The following is a 23,050-nucleotide window of genomic DNA, read 5'->3' as shown; positions in this document are numbered from 1 at the left end:
ATATAAGATTTGTTTAAATAAAAAATCCTTGTATGACATGAGTTGGCGATGACGTTTTACCGTATCATACGAATCTCTTTTAGCATGTTTATACAAATATGATCGCAATTTTTTCGCCGTTATATATGAATCCTTATTATATGAACCCATTTTATAGGGGGTCTACTGTACATGCTTTATAATAATATAATATTCACATAACAGCAAAATTTTATGAATTTAATCAGGGCCATGCTGTACTATGATGCAGAGGAGTGGCTGCATTAGGTAGCACAAGCAGCATTTAAGGGGTGGTATAAGCAGAATTTAAGAGGTGGCATTTCAAAGACTTGCATCATACTGAGAAAATCTACCGCATGGCCCTGAATTTAATTACTATAAATATAATTAAATGTGAATAAAGATTTAATATTTCCAAAATTTCAAATGAATTCAAACTTTCAGTTATTTTAACATTTTTTTAAGTTTTTGGATCAATAATATTTAGATATTTATAATTATTATGAATGAAGCAAAGATAAGATCAAAATTACATTTTAAAACAAAATTATCATTTTAAAAAACTTAAATTTTCAAAACAACAATAACGACTACTGTGAGACATGATTTGATGCAAATAAAACTCAATTTTATAGCATCTATAAATTAAAATTTATAAATATTTTTATAAATAAATAAATTATTGCTCTTAGAAATATAAGACTTCATAAAAATTAAAAATATAAAAGTTAGTCAATATTATAATTTTAGGATAAAAATTTTCAACATTTATTACATTCCTTCACATTTTTAAAATAAAATTATACATAATAATATTTTCTTAATAATATCAATATTAATATGTTAGTCATACTGAATTTTATAATAATTATGTATTTTGATGAATATAACATAATATACAAATTATATAATTACTAATATAAAGTTATTTAATCTATTAATTAAATATTAATTACCATAGAGTTAGATTTATAGTGTCTGTAAATCATGATTGTAGACATATATTTTAAAATATTTTATTAGCAATAAATTTAAAAATATACCTAAAACAAGAATTTCAACATCAGCTTCATCACGACCANTTTTTTTTATTCATACCCATTTAGTTGCTTGATTTAGCATTTCCTGTCTTGCTGAATCAAAAGTATGGCCTTTATTCAATTCTTCTTCAGCCAATTGAACCATTTCTTTAGCTGCCATATGAGAACCATTTGCTCTTTCAAATCTAAGTGCTGCTTTCTGAGTTTCATTCTGAAGCTTCATTAAAAAAACAAAAAAAGTCAAGTTATTTATATACTGTATATTAAAATATTTTTAAAATTTTAAATATTAAAAAAAATTACTAAAAAGTTAATAGATTTGTTAAAAAGTAATTTGTAGAAAAATTTTAAGATAAACTAATAAAAGAATTTATTAAACATTCAATACTTGATCATCTCAAGTAATTTATTTGTGAATGATAGCATTATTACTTTTATATGATGAACAATAATTTTATATGTGATAAAATAGAAAGTAAAGTTAAATAGAAAGTAAAAATTTTTGAGTTGCAAAAATTCATATTAAAAGGTTACTTTTTAGATTAAAATGTTTAGTGTGTAAAAAGAAAATAATATTTATTAATTTAAAAGAAACAGTGATTAAAATCTTAAAATTCTTCAAGTATGATTAATTATACAAGTTTTCTATATATATTATGTAATTAAACTAATTTTATTTGTGTTTTTATATCATCTGCTTTTTATAAATTTCAGATTATAAAATGAGATACATCTATCAAATTATTTCCAATATGATTATTAAGGTTCTTCATTTCTTTTAGTGATTCAAAATTGATTATTATAAAAAGATATATTTAAAAGGTTTAAATTAATAAGATGATCTTAATCATTTTATTAGTTAGATATTATGGTATTAAAAATTCACATTTATTGAAAACCAAAACATTTCTAAATTATAAGCAATCTAGCAGGCAAGCCCAGCATTGCCTGGGCAAAAAATAAGAACAAACATTAAGATTATTAGATTCTTGGTACTTCTAACCCTTCTATTATATTACATTATAGTATTTAGTTTATATAACTACAAAAGTTATCTTACATAAGATTTTATCGCGTGACCAATCTTTAAATTGTGTACAGTAGAGAAATAAAAAATTTTTAAAATGTGTTAGATTGGTCACTTGGTGTGATAAATCCTTACATAAGATAACCTTTGTTGTTATATAAATCAAATACTATAATATAACAAACATTAAAATAAAAACCATATAAAGAGTTTGGTTATTTTAGCCTACCATTGTCATGTTTATAAAGATACTTAAATGGTACAAAATGGCACAATTTCATTGGTCATTTTTTTTAATGTTATCTCTAACAAATTGTTCCATTCACAGCTGAATATCAAATGGTAATCTGCCAACAAATAAAATTTTGTGATGGACCAAATATTTAAATTTTGCACCCTTGAAAACCACTTAAATCATATTTTGTGCTCGCTGGTAATCTTGTATTATGTAATTTTCCTATTTGAATGCCACCATACCTTTGGTCTGAAAGTAAGAAGGGAGTGTAACAGTAGAAGATTGAAATAAGTTTGACCAAAAGTAGTAGTTGACTTCCTCCCGAGAGATAGGATAGTCAACGACTACTAATTACTGGTCTACTATTAATATTTGAAAAGTGATCCATGTTAGACAGATTGTGATGTCCCCATATGTGATTGAATTTGTTAACCTTAATATCTGAAAGACTTGATATAAGATTTGTTTAAATAAAAAATCCTTGTATAAATGTGAGAATAATTTCATTTATGTGATACTGTAAAAAAACTGGTGAAACTAGGTTGATAAAGTAAAGCTCAGCAAAAACATCTAAGTAAAGGAAACTTTTGAAAGTTGTAGCATACTGGAAGCAGATTTGGCAGTAAGGCTCAGCATGTAAATAAAGTGCAAACCCATGAATGACTATCAGTATTTGTGGTTTTATAGTTATTAGAGGATACTTATTGGGTTGCAATTTGAAAAAACTGTAGACTTATAAATTCCCACTGTTGTCTGTCTGCCTATCTGTCTTTCTTTGATCTCAGGAACAGAGTTATACTCTGTTCGCACCAAGCATTTCGATCTAGATTGTGACTAAGGTCGGAGAGTGTTCCGTCTCGACTGAAACAAGGTTCAATCGCGATCGACTGGAGAGAGTTCTCGAAACTAGATTCAGTCATAAGAGAGATCCCACAATCCCACGCGCACGAGAAAATACAAGATGGCTGCGGAACACGTGTCGGGCTATTGACAGAGAAATAAAAAAGACATCTGGAGAGACGACAACATCTGTCTATTATTAGATGTATGGCAAGAAAAAGTATTTATTTCTAACCAAAACTTCCATTTTGTTTGTTGGTGTTTGTGACATACCATGTAGTTACATCAGTTTTATGATCGGGTGTAATAGCCAGGTTCTTCTCAAACGGACTGCCTGTGCGAACAGCACGACGTTCGACTAGCGACAGTCACAATCCAGATTGTATATCTACAATCTGGATTGTGACTGTGACTTCAATTGAGATTGAAGTGAGTCGTGGATTGTGTGCAAATGTAGTATTAGATAGATGAACATCAAGACCAGATATGGAAAGCGTAAGAGAAGGTGACCCAAATTAACTAAATACAAAATTTCAGTTTGAACTGGAAATCACATTATTTCAATTCAAAAATTTTCCCTTGAATGCAGTTAGATACATAACCAGACAACTCTATTGCTAACAGGAAAAGTATAATGTACAGGAGAAAAATACTACTCCACTCTATGCAGCCAAGTGTCATGTGCTACCTGTCACAGTAATGACGTAGTGGTGTGTAATAATGTGTCTTTTTTACACTATATAATTGTTGCAGTATTTAAGTGAATATAATATATATATATATATATCTTTAATTATATCCTTTTTTGTAAGAATTATATATAATTTTATTATTTTCTTAAATTTTTTCAACAGATGGTGCTCCATGTAAACCCAGCAAATGAATGTAGACAGAAATTAATTGAAATATAGAAATCCAATCAATATTTTGGGGTGGGATGTATGACTTGATCTAAATTAGATGTATGTGAATGCAACTGCCAAGTTTCATAGCAATTGGCAATGCATAGCAAACAAACATCTTCATATATATATATATATAGAAGATTATTAAATAATTTCAAACATGATTTATTTACAGTAATAAGTAACTGAAATAAAATACTTCAATTTTTATAAAAATAAACAAATGTTTAAAATATTTTGATAAATGATTATCAGATATAAAATTAACTAAAGGAAATACAGTAAAACTTCGCTAAGTCGAATTGCTTTAATTCAAAGCTGTTTTCAGATCCCAGGTACTGTATAGTAAGTAGAGCTTTCCTTATAATTCAATCTCTTTAAATTGAAATTGTTAATAATTTTAAGTTGAACATATTTTCTTGTATACCCTCCACTCTTTGATAGGTCTGTGATCTTAATTTCTTGCATTGACATCCTTTTATTAATACAGTTTGTTATCAGTGTTTTGAATGGGACACAAGGAAAGCATTGACAATGCTCTCAAAAGCATTATAAACTATATACAATTTTGTAATCATTGTGAACAGATTCTTAAAAAAATGGTTTGATAATGGAAAGTTTAGTGCCACAAAAATCAGATATTAAACTTGTTAACTCAAAATTCTTTGATTCAAAGATGGGATTTTTTTAAATCCTTAAACTTTGACTTAATGAGATTTTACTGTAATTTATTCAAGCTATAAAAAATATTTCAATACATTGAAATGTTTTTTTTTGTTGCTTGAATAAATTCTTTATATTCTTTCTTTATTTATTATCATCTTTCTTAGAAAAAAAATAGAATTTTTGAGAATGATTATATTTACTAATTATTTTAATGTTATTTATTTACATTGCTTAATTTATTCTGAATGTATATATAATTACATAATGACCTTCCAGATTTTAAACTACAGTCATAACTATCTGTGTTTAACATAACTTTCAGTCATCAATTGTTACTTTACTTTACACCCTTGTTAAAACAGGTGTCAAACTGGCAGCCTGATGTGATTTTTCATGGCCCCTGGCCACAATGCTCTGAAATTAAATAAAACAGCTTACACATCAAAATTAACTGATAAACATCATCTGCCATGATGAAGACTGTTCTCAGTCTTTGAATTCAGATGTATGAAAACAAGGAGGAAGATAGCACTGGCAAGTTTTCAGTGAAAACAATTAATTTTAGTTTTATAAATATGTACATTAAATAAAACAAATGTTTAAATGAAAGCAATACCATAGCAATTATATATTCTTGAGTCAAATTCGCTGAACTACATAATGTGTTTTAACTGTTCTATCTATATTCCTGCGTTATCACTTCAAATTATAATTTTTAGAAAATTTGTAAATGTGATGTGGCCTGTATGAATCTTACCAATGGCCTGTTGTTTAAATGAGTTTGACACATCTGCTTTAAAATATATTAAAAAAAGATAAGTCAAAACTATAGTGGCACTAATAAAATGCAACAAGCTATTATTATAAATTAAAACATTCATTAATTTTTGAAGTAATATTTCAATAATAAGGGACACTGCACAAATCTTACAGAAAATGGATCCTGTTAGATTTAGCTGAATTTTTGATATTTTGTAGTTCTAGTGGTTCTGATCAGAAGTCTCCATAAGCACAAAGTCAAAAAATGGATGATTTTTGAGTTATCAAGTGTCCAAGATGCAAAAACAGCATAACTCATGCATGAGTCATAAAGCCCTAAATCTTTTTTGGTTAAAAACTTTATATAAAATGGCTTGCCCTGACAGAGTTCCTTTTCAACTGTTATCAAATCTTGGCAGAGCGGGTCTCTTGCAAGAATGCCCATGCACCACATAGCAAAGTGTATTATATCTACTAATGTAGAAAGAACCCAAACAGCATAAGAATCAAACTTGCATGTATCACATAATGAATGATTTTCAGATAATGAACATCAATAATTTTTGAAAACATATAATCTCACATATATTTTGAAAAGAAAAAGAAAGATTTAAGGCTTCACAATCATGGATGTATTTAGACATTTATCATTCGGGCTTGGGAGCATGGATACTGACTTCATCAACTATATTAATGGTTAATACCAATAGTTCATACAAAGTACCAGTCAAGAAGGTTGGCCCTCACTCCCTTCTTTATAATGCTATATTTCTCTTAATTCCAAAAAAAATATATATATACATATTTTTTTGTTTTGATGACAAGACTTGACATTGAATTTGTTGACATTGGGAGGAGTGAGATGCTCTAATCTTACAGTAACTTCTTCCCTGTTTAAAACATGTGTAAATTATGTTGTCTTTTTGCATCATGGATGCTCAATAATTCAAAACTGTTCATTTTTTGACTTTGTGCCTCCAGAGACTTTTGATCCAGACCACTAGAACTACAAAGTATCAAAGATTCAGCCAAATCCAACAGGACCCATTTCTCATAACATTTGTGTAGTCCTTCATCTAAATATGTTGAAAACAAAATATCAAAGTATTTTATGATTNTTCTGAATTATTCTAATTAAATAAAAAAATATTTATTCAAAAGTTGAGTTATTCAGCTATGTTGCTAACTTGTTAATTACAATATGAATTAAACTTGAATTTTAATTTAGTTAAATGGAATGTGTTAAAAGCATAACAATTGTAGCATGCTTTCTCCAAACAACAATTTTTATCAAAAACTAACAAATGCAAATATCTTTACTTGGAAAATGATTCAAATAGATACATAATCAAATGATCGCCTTAAATAATTGGGCTATAAATCTGGTAATTTAATGATTAATACTAAGTAATTTGCTATTAGAGATAGACGTTAGGTGCCATCTCTTATCTAAATGAATAATTATAATTTTAATAATTTATTAAATACTGTAATTTAGAATCATCTGGAAGAAAAGAACTGGCCAGGATAGGGCTTAAACTGGGAACTACTCTAGACTTCTTTTGGAGAATTCATATGTTGTACATTCTCTTATTCATCTCCAATATTGACATACATTTTGGCCAGTGCCTTTCCTTGCCTGGAGATAAAGAGCTTTATTTTTCCTTACTTACTCACTTTTAAATTAATAGGCTTCATTATTGTCTAAAGTTAATTTTCCCTGAAAAAAGTTTTATTTGATATCATTATAATTTATGCATTCAACTTAGTAAATGGCCATTGGATTCATTCCAGTTAACTATCATAGTAACAATAGAATCTTAATAGAGATTATTCCTAGTTACTCTGTTAGAGGACAAGGAAAAATTTTAATTCAAGCTTTAGCACTGTTCATTCTTATAACCCTTGTTAGCTGACATTCATCTAAGAGAGTAACTGTTATCACCATTGTTTAGAAAATTAATTTAAACAAACAAAGAAAAGATGTTGAACAGTAACATTGTTTTTATACAAAGCAGTAAAATTTTAATATTTATTTAAAAATTAATTTTTACTTACGATATCTATGTTTTACTGTATGATTATCTGTTGGCTCACTAGGTTCACTCACACCTGCCTTGTTTATAGCTTTCACTCTAAACTGACAAACCATATTTTCTTTTAAATCTTTAACTGTAGCTTCACATTTGTTACTTTCTGTTTTAAAAATTTCTTTCCATTCAACACTAAATCTTTCCTTAATTTCAATAACATAATGGAGTATAGGTCTGCCTCCATCTGATTCTGGTGCAGCCCATTTCAAATCCACTCGAGTATTATCATAATCAACAATATCAGGTTTACCAGGTTTTCCAGGTTCATCTATTTTTAAAAATTAATTTAATAAAATAAAAAAATATAAAAAAAATTTAATTTAATTTAATACAATTACATACCATATGGATTCTTTGCCAAAATTGGTTGATCAGTTTCCAAAGGAAGAGATTCACCTTCTTTATTCACTGCTTTAACTCTAAACTTATATTTCTTTTTAGGTGTCAAGCCTTCAACAGTAAATGATTGTTTATCTGGTCCCACTTCCCCTGCAGGAATCCATCGTCCAGTCTCAGCATCCAATTTTTCAATTACATATCCTTGTAATTCTTGACCACCAGTATCTAATGGTCTCTGCCACTTTAGTTTAACATGATCAGCTCTTACTTCTTCAGGTATAAGTGGTCCTTGAGGTGGAGTAGGTTTATCTAAATTATAAATTAAAAAATAGCCACATTAATCATTAATTTTTAAATAAGCTCTTACTTCTTCAGGTATAAGTGGTCCTTGAGGTGGAGTAGGTTTATCTAAATTATAAATTAAAAAATAGCGCATTTAATCATTAATTTTTAAATGTAGCCTATAATTTATATTAATTACATATTTGTTAATTGTAACCAGAACTGCAGAATATGTTTGATCATGCAAACAAAGTTTGGGGAAACTTGCAGTAGAATAAAATATTATGGTAATAACAGCAAAACATGGAGAAGTATATTGGCTAAGACTATGGACATTAATTGGGGAGATTCACCAAAATGCAAGAATTGTATGTTTTAAGAGAGAAACTGAAATGTTGTTTACTTTGTTTCTGGTCAGTTCAATTACTTAATACATTGCTGCTACTTATGCAGTTAATGTTTGCAGTAAGTATGCATTGAGTTATGGAATCACTGTTTTGATTTTTATAAAACCAAAATCAGGCTTTAAAAAGTACCAAAAAAAGAAATCCAATTTTATTTAAAAACTATTTTTGATATATTTATATAAACTTTATGATTAAAGATTTTGTAAATTCTTTAGGAAAATGGGATATACGCACATTTGTGTTATATCTATTACAACATCCAAAGTTATGTTTGGATGATCGGTTCTAAAGCGAATCAGGTCCAAATTAAAATTTCATTTGTTATCTACTGTTTTATTTAATTTTTGGAAGTTTTCTGAACTTCATGCTTAAAAAAAAATGATGCATTATATACTGAATTAAGTATATGTAGTACCATTAGTGTATTTTGAATTTTTTTTTACATAAAATTCTTAAATAAGTCGTTCTCTAAAATAGTTTTCGCGGACTTAGTCCACTTTGATTGCATAAGCTTAATTTTTTTTTGTAAAATGTTAACTAGCCAATTATAAAATTCCTAACAGTTTTCAATAGTAATAACTCGAAAACAAAATGGTTGTAGGAAGTGAAAAATTCATCAGACAACTTCTAGAAACTTGGAATTTTATTTGAAGTAAAAAAAACAGGTGTGACAACTGCAGGAATCTAAAATAATGCTTGATACCCTGTACTATCAATATAACAAAAACAACTTTTGAAGACAAAACATGGTATAGAGATCTATAAAAAATTCTTCACGAAGTTGTTTTACCGAGTAGTATAAATGATGTTATAGTGTCGGCTTTTTACAGCTTTATAAACTCGATAAAATTGTTTCTTCATTTTTTTAATATTATTATTATCAAACCCGTAAGATTGTGTATACTTTAAAAATATATCGTTGTGTTTTAAACACGTCTAAAAATCACAGGAAATATGATTTGGAGGAAAAATTTCTAGAATTACAATATTATCTAAACTTTATATTTTAATCTATGCAAATCTTAAATCTCTTAAGATGTTTGATGGATTTCTTTTTTATATCATTCATTGAAATTACATTTATGAAAAAAACATTAAAATTTTTATAATTATCTATTTTTTTGTTAAATAATTCATTTTTTTCAATCCTAATCTTCAAAATTAAATAGAAAAAATATAAAGATCAGAAGTATAAAAAACAAAAAAGTTCTCAGTTATTAATCATTTTTTAAACTTTTGAAAATTGATATTGCAAATTCTTTAGAATTAATTTTACTAAATTTAATTTACCAATTTACTATCTAAGAATTAAACCAGCCAATCGAGAATATTTTCTCTAAAGACAGAATAGTTACTGAATCTTCTTCTTCCACTCATTCTATAAGTATATCTACTTCAAGTCATAGACAGTTCGGTACTTAAACTTCGATCGATCATTCTTATTATAAATATAAGTTTTTCGTTTCTTTTTAAAATTCATAACTACTATTGTTTAATTAGAAATTAGAGATAATCTTCTACTAAATGGAAAATTAAAATTTTTAAAACTGAACATTTATATTTACGAAAATTAAAAAAACTGCGTTTAGAAGATTAAAATAAACAAAACTGAACAAAAAGTATGCATCTCATCATGCCTTTTTTTAAAATTTATAAATCAAATTAAAAAAAAAACGTTCATAAATGCATAAAGAATACTTTAAAGCAAGGTCTACATCCTAAGCACAAATATGACCCCCGAAGCATATTTACTTATTTATATAAATAATTTTCTTTTTAAAATTCTATTTTAAAAAGAGAATTTGGTAAATCTTTACAAATCTCTGCCAGAAGAGAAATTTGGGAACACCGTAGAATTTGTACCACTTAAGGAGAAATGTTTATTGTGAGTGAAATTGTACTGTACCTGCAATAACTTTCCTTTTAAGTCAGCAGATCCGCTATTGATTCTTATTGCCAATCTTATTGGTAAAAAATTTTTTAATTTATGTTATAATCAATGAAAATGAAAGTTTTATTTTTTCTTGCGTTTGTACGTATTACACATCCTTGAGTGTAATGTGGACCACTGTTGGTTCATATTACATCCAAGCATATTTTGCAGCAACAGAATAATGTACTGTGAAAAAATTGAAATAACAAGGCAATTAATAAAAAATACTACTAATAATGAAACTACTAAATGTAAGTAAGGAAAGAATTTTAAAAAGTTTAAAATTTTGGAATTTTATTTTTTAGAATTGTTGCAAAATATTTCAAGAGTAGCTTAATTTACAGAAATTCATTACTTGCAATTATTGCAGAAGTAATATTTTTTTTAATTGAATCAATATTGTATCTAGTATTTCAGTTCTACTTGCTGATATGCTAGTTTCTGAAGTATTTGTAATTCCATAGAACATACTTTTCAGGTCAATAACATGCTTTTACAGCTAGTTTTCTATTTCCACAGGTAAGTTCACAGTCGAGCCTTGTAGCTCTTTGGCTTTTTTTTTTTTATCAAACACCTTTCTAATGTGGCTTTAGAAATCTCGTATCTTTTGCTGCACAAGATGCCATTTATTACGGCTTTCATGGCAAAAGGAAACGATAATCCTTTGACAGTATTTCTCTTTAGCTCTTCTATCAGCTCCGGTTGTCATCTTTTAATTATTACTAAATGAATTTTAAGCGAATGTTACTTGTTATAGTATTATTCTAATGCGTTTAATATGAACCTGATATCTAACTTTGGTAGTATAATATGGACCAATCGGACAAATTACACACCATTTCCTGGTTCAAATTATACAAACTATAATTGTTCTATAAAAGTCATGTGATTCCAAAAACAGAGAAGCTTACATGCTTTGGTTTTCTGTTTGAAAGCACTTGTCGTACACTTATTAATAAATACGCTACTGTATAAGCTTGTTCCTTCACAAATATAAAAACTTGTCAAAATCTTGCTAAAAATACGAAGAAAAACAGAAGTGAGATACGAACAAAAATGTTACTTCTCAGATGTTCGATTAACGTAGAATAGTTTTGTTACTCTCAAGCTAAGAAAGTGCCGCAAGATAGTACGCAATGCGAGTTGTCAAAAACTTAAAAATAGCACTGTTTCAAATTACATACTAGTCTATATTACATGGCGTTCCTTTATGTAAAAAAATATTTGGTACAGCACTTTTTGCTCTGCAAGCAACGAAAAGAGTTTTTTTTTTTGCATAAGCACGCCTGATGAAGCCATATTCTAGGTATAAAAGTGACTACAAATCTTGAACGACATTCTTATCAGCTGTGATGGCCAGCATCTCGCCAGCATAAAGCGTTTTATGAAAACAACGACAATTTTGAGGCTGCATTATAGCATCATCTCGTTCACTGGTCATTTGTGTAAATTTTGGTTGAGGACACTTAAAAAGTGTGGTTTATTGAGGACAGCATTGCAAATTTTGCAGCCTTGGAAGTCAGCATCACACTACATCAGAGATGGGTAGTAGTTAACTACTAATGAAATTACACAATGTAGTTAATTACTCTCAATATAATTAACTACTAGCTACAATCACTATCTCAATTTAGTAATTAAACTACTACAGTCCACACAGTGAAAGAGTAGACATGAATCATCCTAATTGGAAGGTTCTATGTCAGATGAAAGAGGTGGAAGAAGACGTGGCATTTGACATATGGATGTGATCGCTTTCAGCTATTTTTGTTACATTTTAAAAATATTTTTATGACAGAATAAAACATTTATTGTTTTATTATTTTTACAAAATGTTTTATAGTCAACTACATGTTCAGTTTCAACCATTCTAACTAGTTTTCCTTTTAATGATTTCCTTTAACTATAATGATGTTTTGAAATAATCTATTGCATTAAGCAGAGCGAATATGTTTTAAAGTCAACAAATTTAGTTCAACTTCTTTACTCGCTTTTGAACAATTTTAACTTTTGAATTTTTGTATTACCAGTTGATAAAGTCGAATTCAAACAACCAATCGAGTTACTTACTTATTGCCCTACTCTTAAATTAAAAAGTTGCAAGGAATTTTTCTGTAAAATAGGAAATTTAGAAAAGAATATGTTAGTTTAAGCTACACAACTACCATCATGTAAAGAATGATTTTTAGAATACAACGCAACCCTTGCCAATAGTGATGCAGTAGAACATCTGTTTTCCTTGTCAAAACAAATTTGAACACTTAGACGATGTAGAATGTCTGAAAAAATTTGAAAAACGTGCATTCCGAGATATTACTTACAAAATATATTAAAGTTTTAAATAATAAGGATAAAATGAAAACAGAACTATTATTTTAATCCAGTTTGATTGTTTATTTCTCTATATCTGAATATTTAACTAATAGTTTCAACTACTTTTATAAAATCAAAGAAACTACATAATTAGCTAATAGTTAAATTACATTGCCTTTTATACTAGTTAATTATGTTGTTAGCTACTTTTTACGTAGTTAATGTCCATCATTACACTGCATGTGAGAAGCACTCAAAGAATCGATTATGGTAGTTGAACACACTGTTATTTATCTTCTGATAGTTGAACATACTTTCAGAATGGGACAACGTTGAGCATTATCCCCTGCATTACTAAGGTCTTTACGAGGCTCTATTAGAAATAAAACGTTGTTGCATGCAGCGCCGAAATTCCGTAGTGGTGAGTTTTTGTATCAAATATATTTTTTAAAAAATGAATTACGTGTGTCCTGAAATGTCATCTTGCCAGATTTGATTGTATTTGGACTGCTATAGCGTTGGACTTTAATTATTTATTTAATTATGATTATACGGTATTTACCAGTATCTAATGTATAAACGGATTAATTTCATTTAATTTAAAAAGTACAAATTGGAAATGTATAATCGTAATGAAAGATTAACAACATCTTTCATCAAATAAAATATAATTCTGTTTAAAATTTTTTCTTTATTATGCTTTGTTTACACAAAATTTTTAGATTTAAAGTTTAAAAATATCAAAACAACCATCTCTTTGATTACATTCTCTAACAGTATTTTAGCAATTATAAATTAATTTTTATTATTTTCAATGGCATTTTCAAGTTTCTAGTTATATTTTTTATTATATAAATATTTTATTAAAATAAAATTCTTTATAAATTTAAACAACAAATCTAATACTATATCGTTTACAAAGATAGAATTATTAATATTACAGTATCAACGAAACTAAAAATAATCTAAAACTTAGTTTATTTGGCGACGAAAGAAAGAACATAATACAATTATATTTTGATTATTTTCTGGAAATAATAATAACTTAATTTATATTCCAATATTCATAGACAGACAAATTAACTTAACAATTATAAAAATCATTTTCGATGTTTTAATTTCTTAAATTAAACCTTTTATGTTCTTTTCACTTGAAGTATTAATTTACCAAATAAAGTTAAATCTCTCATATTTTAAAAATTCATAATTGTTTCAAAGCTAAAAATTTAATTTTTCGTATGATAATAACATTAAAAACGTTAAATTTCTTGTCTTAAAAGATAAAATTGAAATTATTAATCCTAATACATATTAAGATATTTTTTTAATTATATATTTTACAATAAAAATGTTTTAAGATTTTTGCCCATATTCAAATAAATAAATAAAAATATTATTTTAAACTGTCTGAATTTATTCTTTTAAATTTGTACCTTTATAGATTATTTAAAATTACTTTTTTTAAACTTATAAGGACCGTAATTATGTATCATTAAAACTTTCTGTAAAATTATTTGTTTACTAGTATAATTAATTTTAAACTCACAAACAATCTAACAATAAAAAGAGTCACTAATCATTCGTGTTTTGTTGATTCTGTGTTGTTTCAATTAACGCCAACAATAAAATAAACATTTTTTTTTAAACTTTAAAATGTTTAGTAATTAATGAAAAGTTGCAATTAATTGAAATTTTTAATTGTTTCTTAGCTTGTATTTTAAATTTTTGTATGATGCTAAACTTATATTTTGTAGTTTATTTTTTGATATGTATATAAATACATACATACACGTATACATAAATATAATATAAATTAAGATTATTAATGTAATTAATATGCCAAATTTATTTTCACTTTAAATTAAACTGAAATATCTATCATTTATTTATTTAGAATATCTTCAAAATATATTGTTTATTTTAATCATAGATTTTAATTTTTAGATACGTAAACCTAGTACTTGAAATTTTGCGTGCTATGAAGGAAAAAATAAATTTAAATAATTAGTAAAATTTGAATCCAATAATGTTGTTGACTTAAGATTTAATAGAAAAAAATAATGTGCAGCTGAAAAAATTAAATAAATGAAATTATACAAATAATAGAAAAATTATGAAAAATTGGCACAATAAAAGGAATAAAACGAGATGTAAGTATAACATTCCATCTCAAAGATCTATTTTTGACAGAATTAAATGTCCAGTTAAAATTAAAATGAGAGCCACGTAGAACAATTTAGATATATCTTCGTTTTAAAACTTGTAACAATAAAATTCGATAATAATAGAGATGAAAGAGAAACATAAAACTCAAGTATACATTGAGAACCTCCACTGAAGATACGTCTATTATCTTCATTGTTAAATTCTGTACACAAATAATGAATGTTTTCATCGGATTTACTGAGTCAAAATATTTGAGGCAAATTAATGGCTAATTCCCATCTATATTTTTAGCAATTAGGCATCAATATCACTAAAAATTTTCAATTTTTAACGATATCTTATATATGTAATTAACAATATTGTGTTATTATTTATCATTATTAATTATTTAAAAGAAATCGAGTTTTCAGTTAAGTTAAATTTAGTTTGTTACATTTTCTATAGTNTTCTAATTTAATCACAAAAAATCAAATTTACAATTTACAATTAAATAAATTTTTATTTAAGTATTTATTATTAAACTTTATGTTATTCTAATTTGTTTTAAATAAAGTATAAAAAGGAAATATTCAATTCGTTTCGATTATTGATGTTTTTAACGTATCAAATTTACATATTAAAATATCGATAACAGAAATAAGAATGTGAAATTTGTGACACACTTTCTAAAAGATTGTTACAAAGAATTGTATCTCATAAAATTTTATTTTGTTCTTACTCATCATCTCCCTTTGTTTATAGCAACTATAAGATGAGAATAATCATAAAAATTTATCAGTGAGTGAAAGGTGACACATCCACTATGATTATCTTCTGTATTCTTTGTGCCTTAGAGATAGTAAATAGGTAAAAATCGCATAAAATGGAAATATTTTACAATCTTTAAACAACTTTTATTTTAATAGATTATTTTTATGTAATCAATTAACTCGAAAATTCATATTCAATAAGACCAAAAATGGTACCACTTAAAAAAAGAACGATTGATAATATCATAATTTTATGAAGTGATGACGTACTGGAGATGTATCTTTTCCAATTATTGTTTCCATTTAATACTCACAGATTTAGAACAGGATATTTTGAATAGTTATGATTTTCGTCTTTCATTTATTTGTAAATTATTCAGTAATTCAGCTGAGATATTTTAGTTTAGATTATGAAATAATTTTCACTTAACGGATATTCTTCATACTGACTTAATTTTTTATGTTTTTTTTAAAATGATATTACAGTTGTACCTCATACTTCGAACGCTTGAGAGATCAAACCTAAATTTGACAAAAATTCGTTTCGAAGATCGAACAATGCTTCAAAGTTCAAACTTCATACGCAATTAAAATAGCACTTCAAGAATAAAATAAGCTTTTGAATCAAAAATACAATCTAAGATTAGCAATACATTTCAAAACTTGTTATAATTAAATCACACATATGTTAAGTAACAACAGCTGTTGAAAAAACGCAAAAATATTCTGTTCAACCCAATATAACCTTTACTTATTAATAATGGTATCCGAGAAATATGTGGAAGTAACGAAATCTAACAAGAAGAAGGTTATAATATCGATAATTCATATGAAAAAAGGAACTTATAGCGAAGCATGAAAGCGGTACACATATGGCATCTGGAAGCCATGTGGAGGGCGTGAGATCAGTAAATGTAATTTTAATTTTACTTTATAGTATTTACGTATTCTATTTATTGTTTTCATGTTTTAATTTATTATTAGTGTTGAGTGTAAATCAATTTGTGTTTATTAGTTTTTGTAACGAGAAGGCATTCAACTGTAGCAGTCGCCTACGAAATAAATGTTAGTTTAGAAGTGTTAAAAATTGTCTCTTGCTCTACCTCAACTGTTTAGTGCGTTTTCCAGTCATTAACAAAGTGACCTGTTAATATATGGTGTCAGAAGTTTACTGTTTTTAGAGAAGCACATTGAATAAAGTCCCAATATGTCACGAGACAGATTCAACAAATGCTCGCCTTCCGTTGGAATTGGAGGTGACGGAAGACAATATGGCGGTCAAATGGAAACTATGGAAATAAGCTTTCGAATTTTATGCGATAACATACAAAGCTTAGTGAAGTGCGGGCTGCTACATTAATGTCAGCTATTGGACCGGCGGCAACTCTGTACAATACATTTGATTTAACAGAGATAGAGCGGAATAACGTGGATGCCATTAAACGCAGGTTCGATGATTATTATTTTCCTAAGTTGAACGGAACTTATACTCGATATGTGTTTTTCAGCTGTGTTCAAGGTAAGGAAGAAACATTTAACTCGTATTTGACCAAGTACGTATAAAAATTAATGATTGTTCATTCGGTGACTTGCAGAATAGTTTATTGCGTGATCAAATAGTGCGGGAATAAATTTAGATAAAGTGCGAGAACTGTTCTATCTGAAAAAGTGTTAAACGGCATTGATATTTGTCGCGCAAGTGAACAGGCTAGTAATCAACCAAAGGAAATGAATACAGCTTCTGACACTAAAGACAGAGAAATAATACTTATTAAGAATTCTAAAACTGTAGTTTCAAATAAATTAAATAATCAGGTGCCTATACAATCTCTACAAAAAAAATTAATAAGAAAGATATGGTGTGTTAGCGATATAGGTTATCGCATGACTTTGTTAAGTGCCCCGCGTTTAATGTTAATTGCAAGATTTGCAATATAGGAAAGGACATTACGCTCGTCAATGTAAAAATAAAGCGAAGCAGAAAACGAAAACATATAACAAAGCCGTATACGAAACTTGAAAATTTTATAAAGACAATAGTGTTGATGAATCAGAAAACTACTCGTATGATAGTATGATACCCTTTATGTTGACAGAGTGTCGGGAAAGGAACAGAGAGCTTGATTTACAACGGTAACATTTGAAAAGATTAGCCGTGAATTTTAAATTAGATACTGAACCCGAAGATAATATTATCACAGCAAAGTTGGCAGAAAAGCTGCGGGTACCTATTAGTCAATCTAACATACGGAAACTGAAATATTTTAATAATAAATATATGACAGTAATGGACGAGGTACAGGTCAATTGTACTATTCAAAACAAACCGATTAAACTTCAATTTATAGTCAAAGGAAATTTTAGCTGTATTCTGGCGTGAAAAACTATGTCTACTAAAGCTAAATAAAGAATGTGTGAAAGTTAACGAAATAGAAATTAGTTATTTACAAGAATTGTTTCGGGGAATAGGTTGTGTTAAGGACTTTGAATATGATATAGAACTCCAAGAGAGTGCAACTTTGAAGATACATCCCCTAGAAGAATACCGTATGCTATTCGCGAAATAGTTAAAAAAAGAGATTGACTTGATGGTTAAGATGAAAATCTTGAAACCAGTAACACACCCAATCCCTGCAGTTAGTCCATTAGTGGTCATGAAGAAAAGAAAGAAAGTACGCTTGTGTTTGGATCCGACAGATATCAATAGAGCGATAAAGCGATGCCGAGCGGGAACTGCCAAGTACTTTACAGTATTATTATAGATGGAAAAAAGGTATTTTGAGCAGTTTAGAAAGTCTAAGCGAACATCAGACTCATTGACAGTTAACACGCCTTGGGGTGTTAACTGTCAATCAGGCACTCATTCTTGAGAGTACCATTTGGTCATGATTTAACCCTTGAGATATTCCAACAAGTAATGCATTAAATTTTGAGTGATTTTGAAAATACTGAATGTTCGATTGACGACCTCTTGTTATGGGCAAACACAAAACATGAATTAAGGAAGTTAACACTAAAAGTCATCATACGATTCATTGAGAAAGGGCTATACAGAAAAATACAAATTCGAAAAATATGGCCCAAAAATTTGGGCCATATTTTTATGTCCAATGGCATTGAAATAGATGCTTCTAAGGCAAAGGACATTTAACAACTCAAAACTCCCACCTGTCTCAAAGATTTACAGGGATTTCTGGGAATGGCAAATTTCATGTCCAAATTTATATCAGACACTCCAAACTCTTTAAACCTTTACGTAAACTTCTACAAAAAAATACTTTACGGGAGTGGTCTGCTGAGTAAAAAAATTCTTTTTGAAAATTAAAAGAAGCTCTACATAATACGCCAAAACTGGCTTACTTTGATGTAAACAAACCGTTAGTAGCTTCAGTTGATGCAAATTCCCATGCAGTAGGAGCAGTACTTCTTGCGGTTCAATGCCTTAGTTGTATAACTAAGGCATTGACAGAACCACAACAATGTTATTCTCAAATTGAAAAAGAAGCCCTAACAACCAGTAGCCACAGATCTATTTGAATTTTCCGGGTCCCATATTTTCTGTTGACAGTTACTCGGGATACTTTAATTTTAAAAAATTAGATTATCCTACTTTTCAGGCATTAATAACTTATTTGAAGAATTCGTTTGCAACACACGACATACCGGATGTACTGAAATCGGATAATGGTCCATAATATTCGTCAGAATCATTTCACAACTTCACAAAGAATTGGGAAATTCAACATATCACGTCAAGCTCGCATTATCCGAAATCGAATGGACTAGCTGAACGCTATGTGCAAACAGCAAAGCTAATCCTGAGACGTTGTTATGGAACAGATGGATACAACTGGCACTTTTGAACTGAAGGAATACTCCTCGAAGGAACCTTTCCTCTCCTGCCCAACGTCTTTTTTGACGACCAACTCGTGGTTTAATACCGTTGCGTCCATTGTCATGATTGCCTAGAAAATCATCTTCTGTGTCTCTTCAATTAATAAGAGAAAAGCAACGTATGGCAGCCACTATTTCTCCAGGAAATAAATCTGCAAATATGATACAAAACCAATCAATTAGACTGAGGACTGAACCTAGAAATTGGATACCAGCTACAGTGTATGGCACTGCAAAGACCCCGCGTTCTTATATAATTAGAACTGGAGACAACAGAACCTTTCGTGGCAATAGTGAAGTGCTACGACAAACCACAGCAAGGATATCACTCAAACTTCAATTAGACTTCCTAAGTCTTCATTGCAGTCAGGAAGTGAAGGAAGCTCGGAACACCAAGACATAGTTCAATTTCTGGTTCCGACAGCATCAAGTGATGTCATTGACAAAAGGGTATCTCATTCGTACTCTAATGGAGTGACTACTCGCTCCGGGAGAATAAGTCGTCCTCCGGAACAATTAGATTTGTAAATGAACATTCTCTTTGTCTTTATTTTCTTTTCTGTTTATCAGTTTTTTTTGTTGTGAAGGAAGATGTCAAGTTTAAATCCGTTTATGGTTATTAGTTTTTGTAACGAGAGGGCGCTCAACTGTAGCAGACGCCTACAAAATAAATGTTAGTTTAGAAGTGTTAAAAACGGTCTTACTCTACTATTTACTGCGTTTTCCAGTCATTAACAGAGTGACCTGTTAATACAATTAGGGCATTTAATTGTGCTATTTTTACTTGAGTTTATATGTATTTGCTGTTTTAAGTTTATCAAAATGGGTACTGTTTAAGGTCGGGGAATGAATTAATTTACTTTCCATTGTTTCTAATCAAAAAAATTGTTTCGGACTTCGAACAATTTGGAGTTCGAACGCCCTCCAGAAATGGATTAAATTTGAAGTACGAGGTATCACTTGTTGGGTACACGAGGTATTTGTTGACCTAAGGAAAACATACGTTTCTTTAAAAATACTTTTAAAAATCAAAATTCCATAAGCATAAATTTCTGTGATAAAACTTTTATAAAAATTTTATTAAGTGTTTAGTTCAATTCAACTATACTTCAATTNTGTTAGCAAGAGAGTCATGCTGATCATCAATCTAACTCCTTTCAGGGGAAAATTTTGAGTTGAAATAACGTGACTTCCGATTTGTATCGGAAGTTAATATATAATTAATCGGGGTTTCCTGCTCGTAAGCTTTCCACATCTGGTCTCGTCTTTCATCTATTTAACTCTGTTCTCAAGTTTAAGGACAATGGAAATTTATAGGTCTACAATTTTTTTCAAATTGCAGCCCAATTAGAAATATCTATTTTTTTAAAAAACAATATTTAGAAACCAAACAACAGAAATAAAATTGTTCATTGTTTGGAATATAATCATTAAAATTAAACTAAGCTTTCAATTTTATATAGGCTGCATATAAGCGGAACAAATTTCCATTATGATAGGATTACTATACGTCCTCTTTCCTCGGTCAGGTCCTTTTTATGAACATAAAGCTTTTTGTCCTGGGAGATTTTCATATATGTATAAAACAATAAAAAAGCAAGATTGAAAATGTATTGATATATAATTTTTTATTTTTTATTTTTTTTTCATTATAGATCTTGTGAAGAGTGAATATATATTATTCCTACCGAAACTTTTTTAGGTGTCTTGTTTTTTATGATTTGCTTATGGTACTGTACATCTATTATATGCGACTTATATAAAATCAAAACTTTCGAAACTGATATATCTCTTCGATTTATATGTGTTCATTCAAAAATAAATGCATATAAATTAATTAATTTTAATTTTAAATCAACAATATCATTATAATAAAAATATTATTTCAATTTTTAAAATATTTCATATAATTAATTTTAGAAAATTTTTACATTAGCTTCTAGGTTAAATTTAATCAACAGCTAACATTGTAATTCCAGAAGTTTCGAAAGGCAAATACATTTATACGATTGATTAATTGTAAAGTGACTATTATTAAAATTAATAGATTAGAATTTCATTAATATCTTGAACTGTCTTAAGAATGTATCAGTAAAATTTTAATTTGAATTATTTCTCGAATTAAAATATTAAAAATATTCAAACTGCCGTGTTAGAATTTTTAACTACTTAAAAATCCTTTCTCTAATCTATAATGAATTTAATATATTAGTTTGTACTGCACAAACACTTATCAGAAATGCTACATTATTTTCTCTAAATTCTCACAAATCTTAATTTATAGGTATAAAAGTAATAATTATTATTATTTAACTAAATATTTATTTTATTATTCCGAAATTAATATAATAATGTATTATCTATATGCATTCTTGAATAATTTTTGTAATGATCATATCATCATTATGGAATATAGTGTAATAATACATAAAAACAATAAGATCAACATAAAAATGATCATTATAGTTTTGGATTTGATATCTATTTGTTATTTTTTACTTCCATTTAATTTGTAATAATAATAAAAATTGATACCACAACATCGTTTTGGTCACAGAGTAATTTTAGAAGAGCTCTTCCTAAGATTGTGCCCTTTTCCTCCGAAGAGATCCCCAAACAACAGAAAATTCAACACTTCTAGTCTATTCTGCAAATATAAAAGAAACTAATGAACGATATTTGTCGATTGGTCCATGCAACTTCGTCGTACGTTCACCAAAACCCCATTCCTTGTTTTCATGGTCCGACATTGAATCGTATAGTTTGAAGCTCTTTGCATAATATATGATACTTTTTTTATAGCTTGTGCCCCCCATTTTCATCCATATCTTAATAGTTTTCTGTGGGGTACGTTGTAATATTTTGATATGTGATTAGTCATTTAATGAGAAAACTTAGCCTAAGAAGAAAAATTGTGACAACTGAATCGATGCGATTTCTTTGATGATAAATTATTATCTTGAAAAACAATAGCTTAGAAATCATTATCTAATAAACAGATACTGACAGACAAAAATAAGTAGCTATCTGTTAATTTAATTAAGTTCAAATTAATGTCTTTCAGTATAGATATTATCAATAATAAATGCAATAATAAATTAGAAAAATAATAATATTAAAACTGTGTAATAGAATAATTGCATGAAAAGCAAAGGAAATTATCATTATTACATGATAATAATTTTCTCTTATTTTCTAAATTCTAAATTTAAAAAAAAATTGCTGTTTAACGTCACATTTTCATTAAACTGTATGGATTAAATAGACACTCGCAAACAGTGCTGCAATATTTACAATTAATCCGTTTAGATTTCACGTATAGCTTGAGATTTTAAAATTTTTAACTCTTTTTGAGATTTGATAATAAAATGGAGACAATTGAAAATTTCCTTTAAAATATTA

At 28.0% G+C, this 23,050-nt stretch overlaps 1 protein-coding gene across 1 annotated transcript; it reads right to left on the bottom strand.

Annotated features, from left to right (window-relative positions):
* Positions 1-1,098: 1,098 nt before the first annotated feature.
* LOC111615353 (twitchin-like) lies at positions 1,099-11,235 on the bottom strand (the record flags this gene model as incomplete). Its single annotated transcript, XM_023356774.1, has 6 exons — positions 11,160-11,235; positions 8,272-8,312; positions 7,908-8,226; positions 7,531-7,833; positions 6,448-6,548; positions 1,099-1,257 (listed from the first exon to the last, which is right to left on the bottom strand). Coding segments are annotated over exons 1-6 (999 nt in total), but the record flags the coding sequence as incomplete, so codon positions are not given.
* Between the last annotated feature and the right edge of the window lie 11,815 nt (positions 11,236-23,050).

The sequence above is a fragment of the Centruroides sculpturatus genome, unplaced genomic scaffold (assembly GCF_000671375.1).
Source record: "Centruroides sculpturatus isolate CEXI.00-Female unplaced genomic scaffold, Cexi_2.0 scaffold2495, whole genome shotgun sequence".
Lineage (NCBI taxonomy): Eukaryota > Metazoa > Arthropoda > Arachnida > Scorpiones > Buthidae > Centruroides > Centruroides sculpturatus.
Note: the sequence above shows the minus strand (reverse complement) of the source record. Positions and strands in the feature narration are given on the sequence as shown.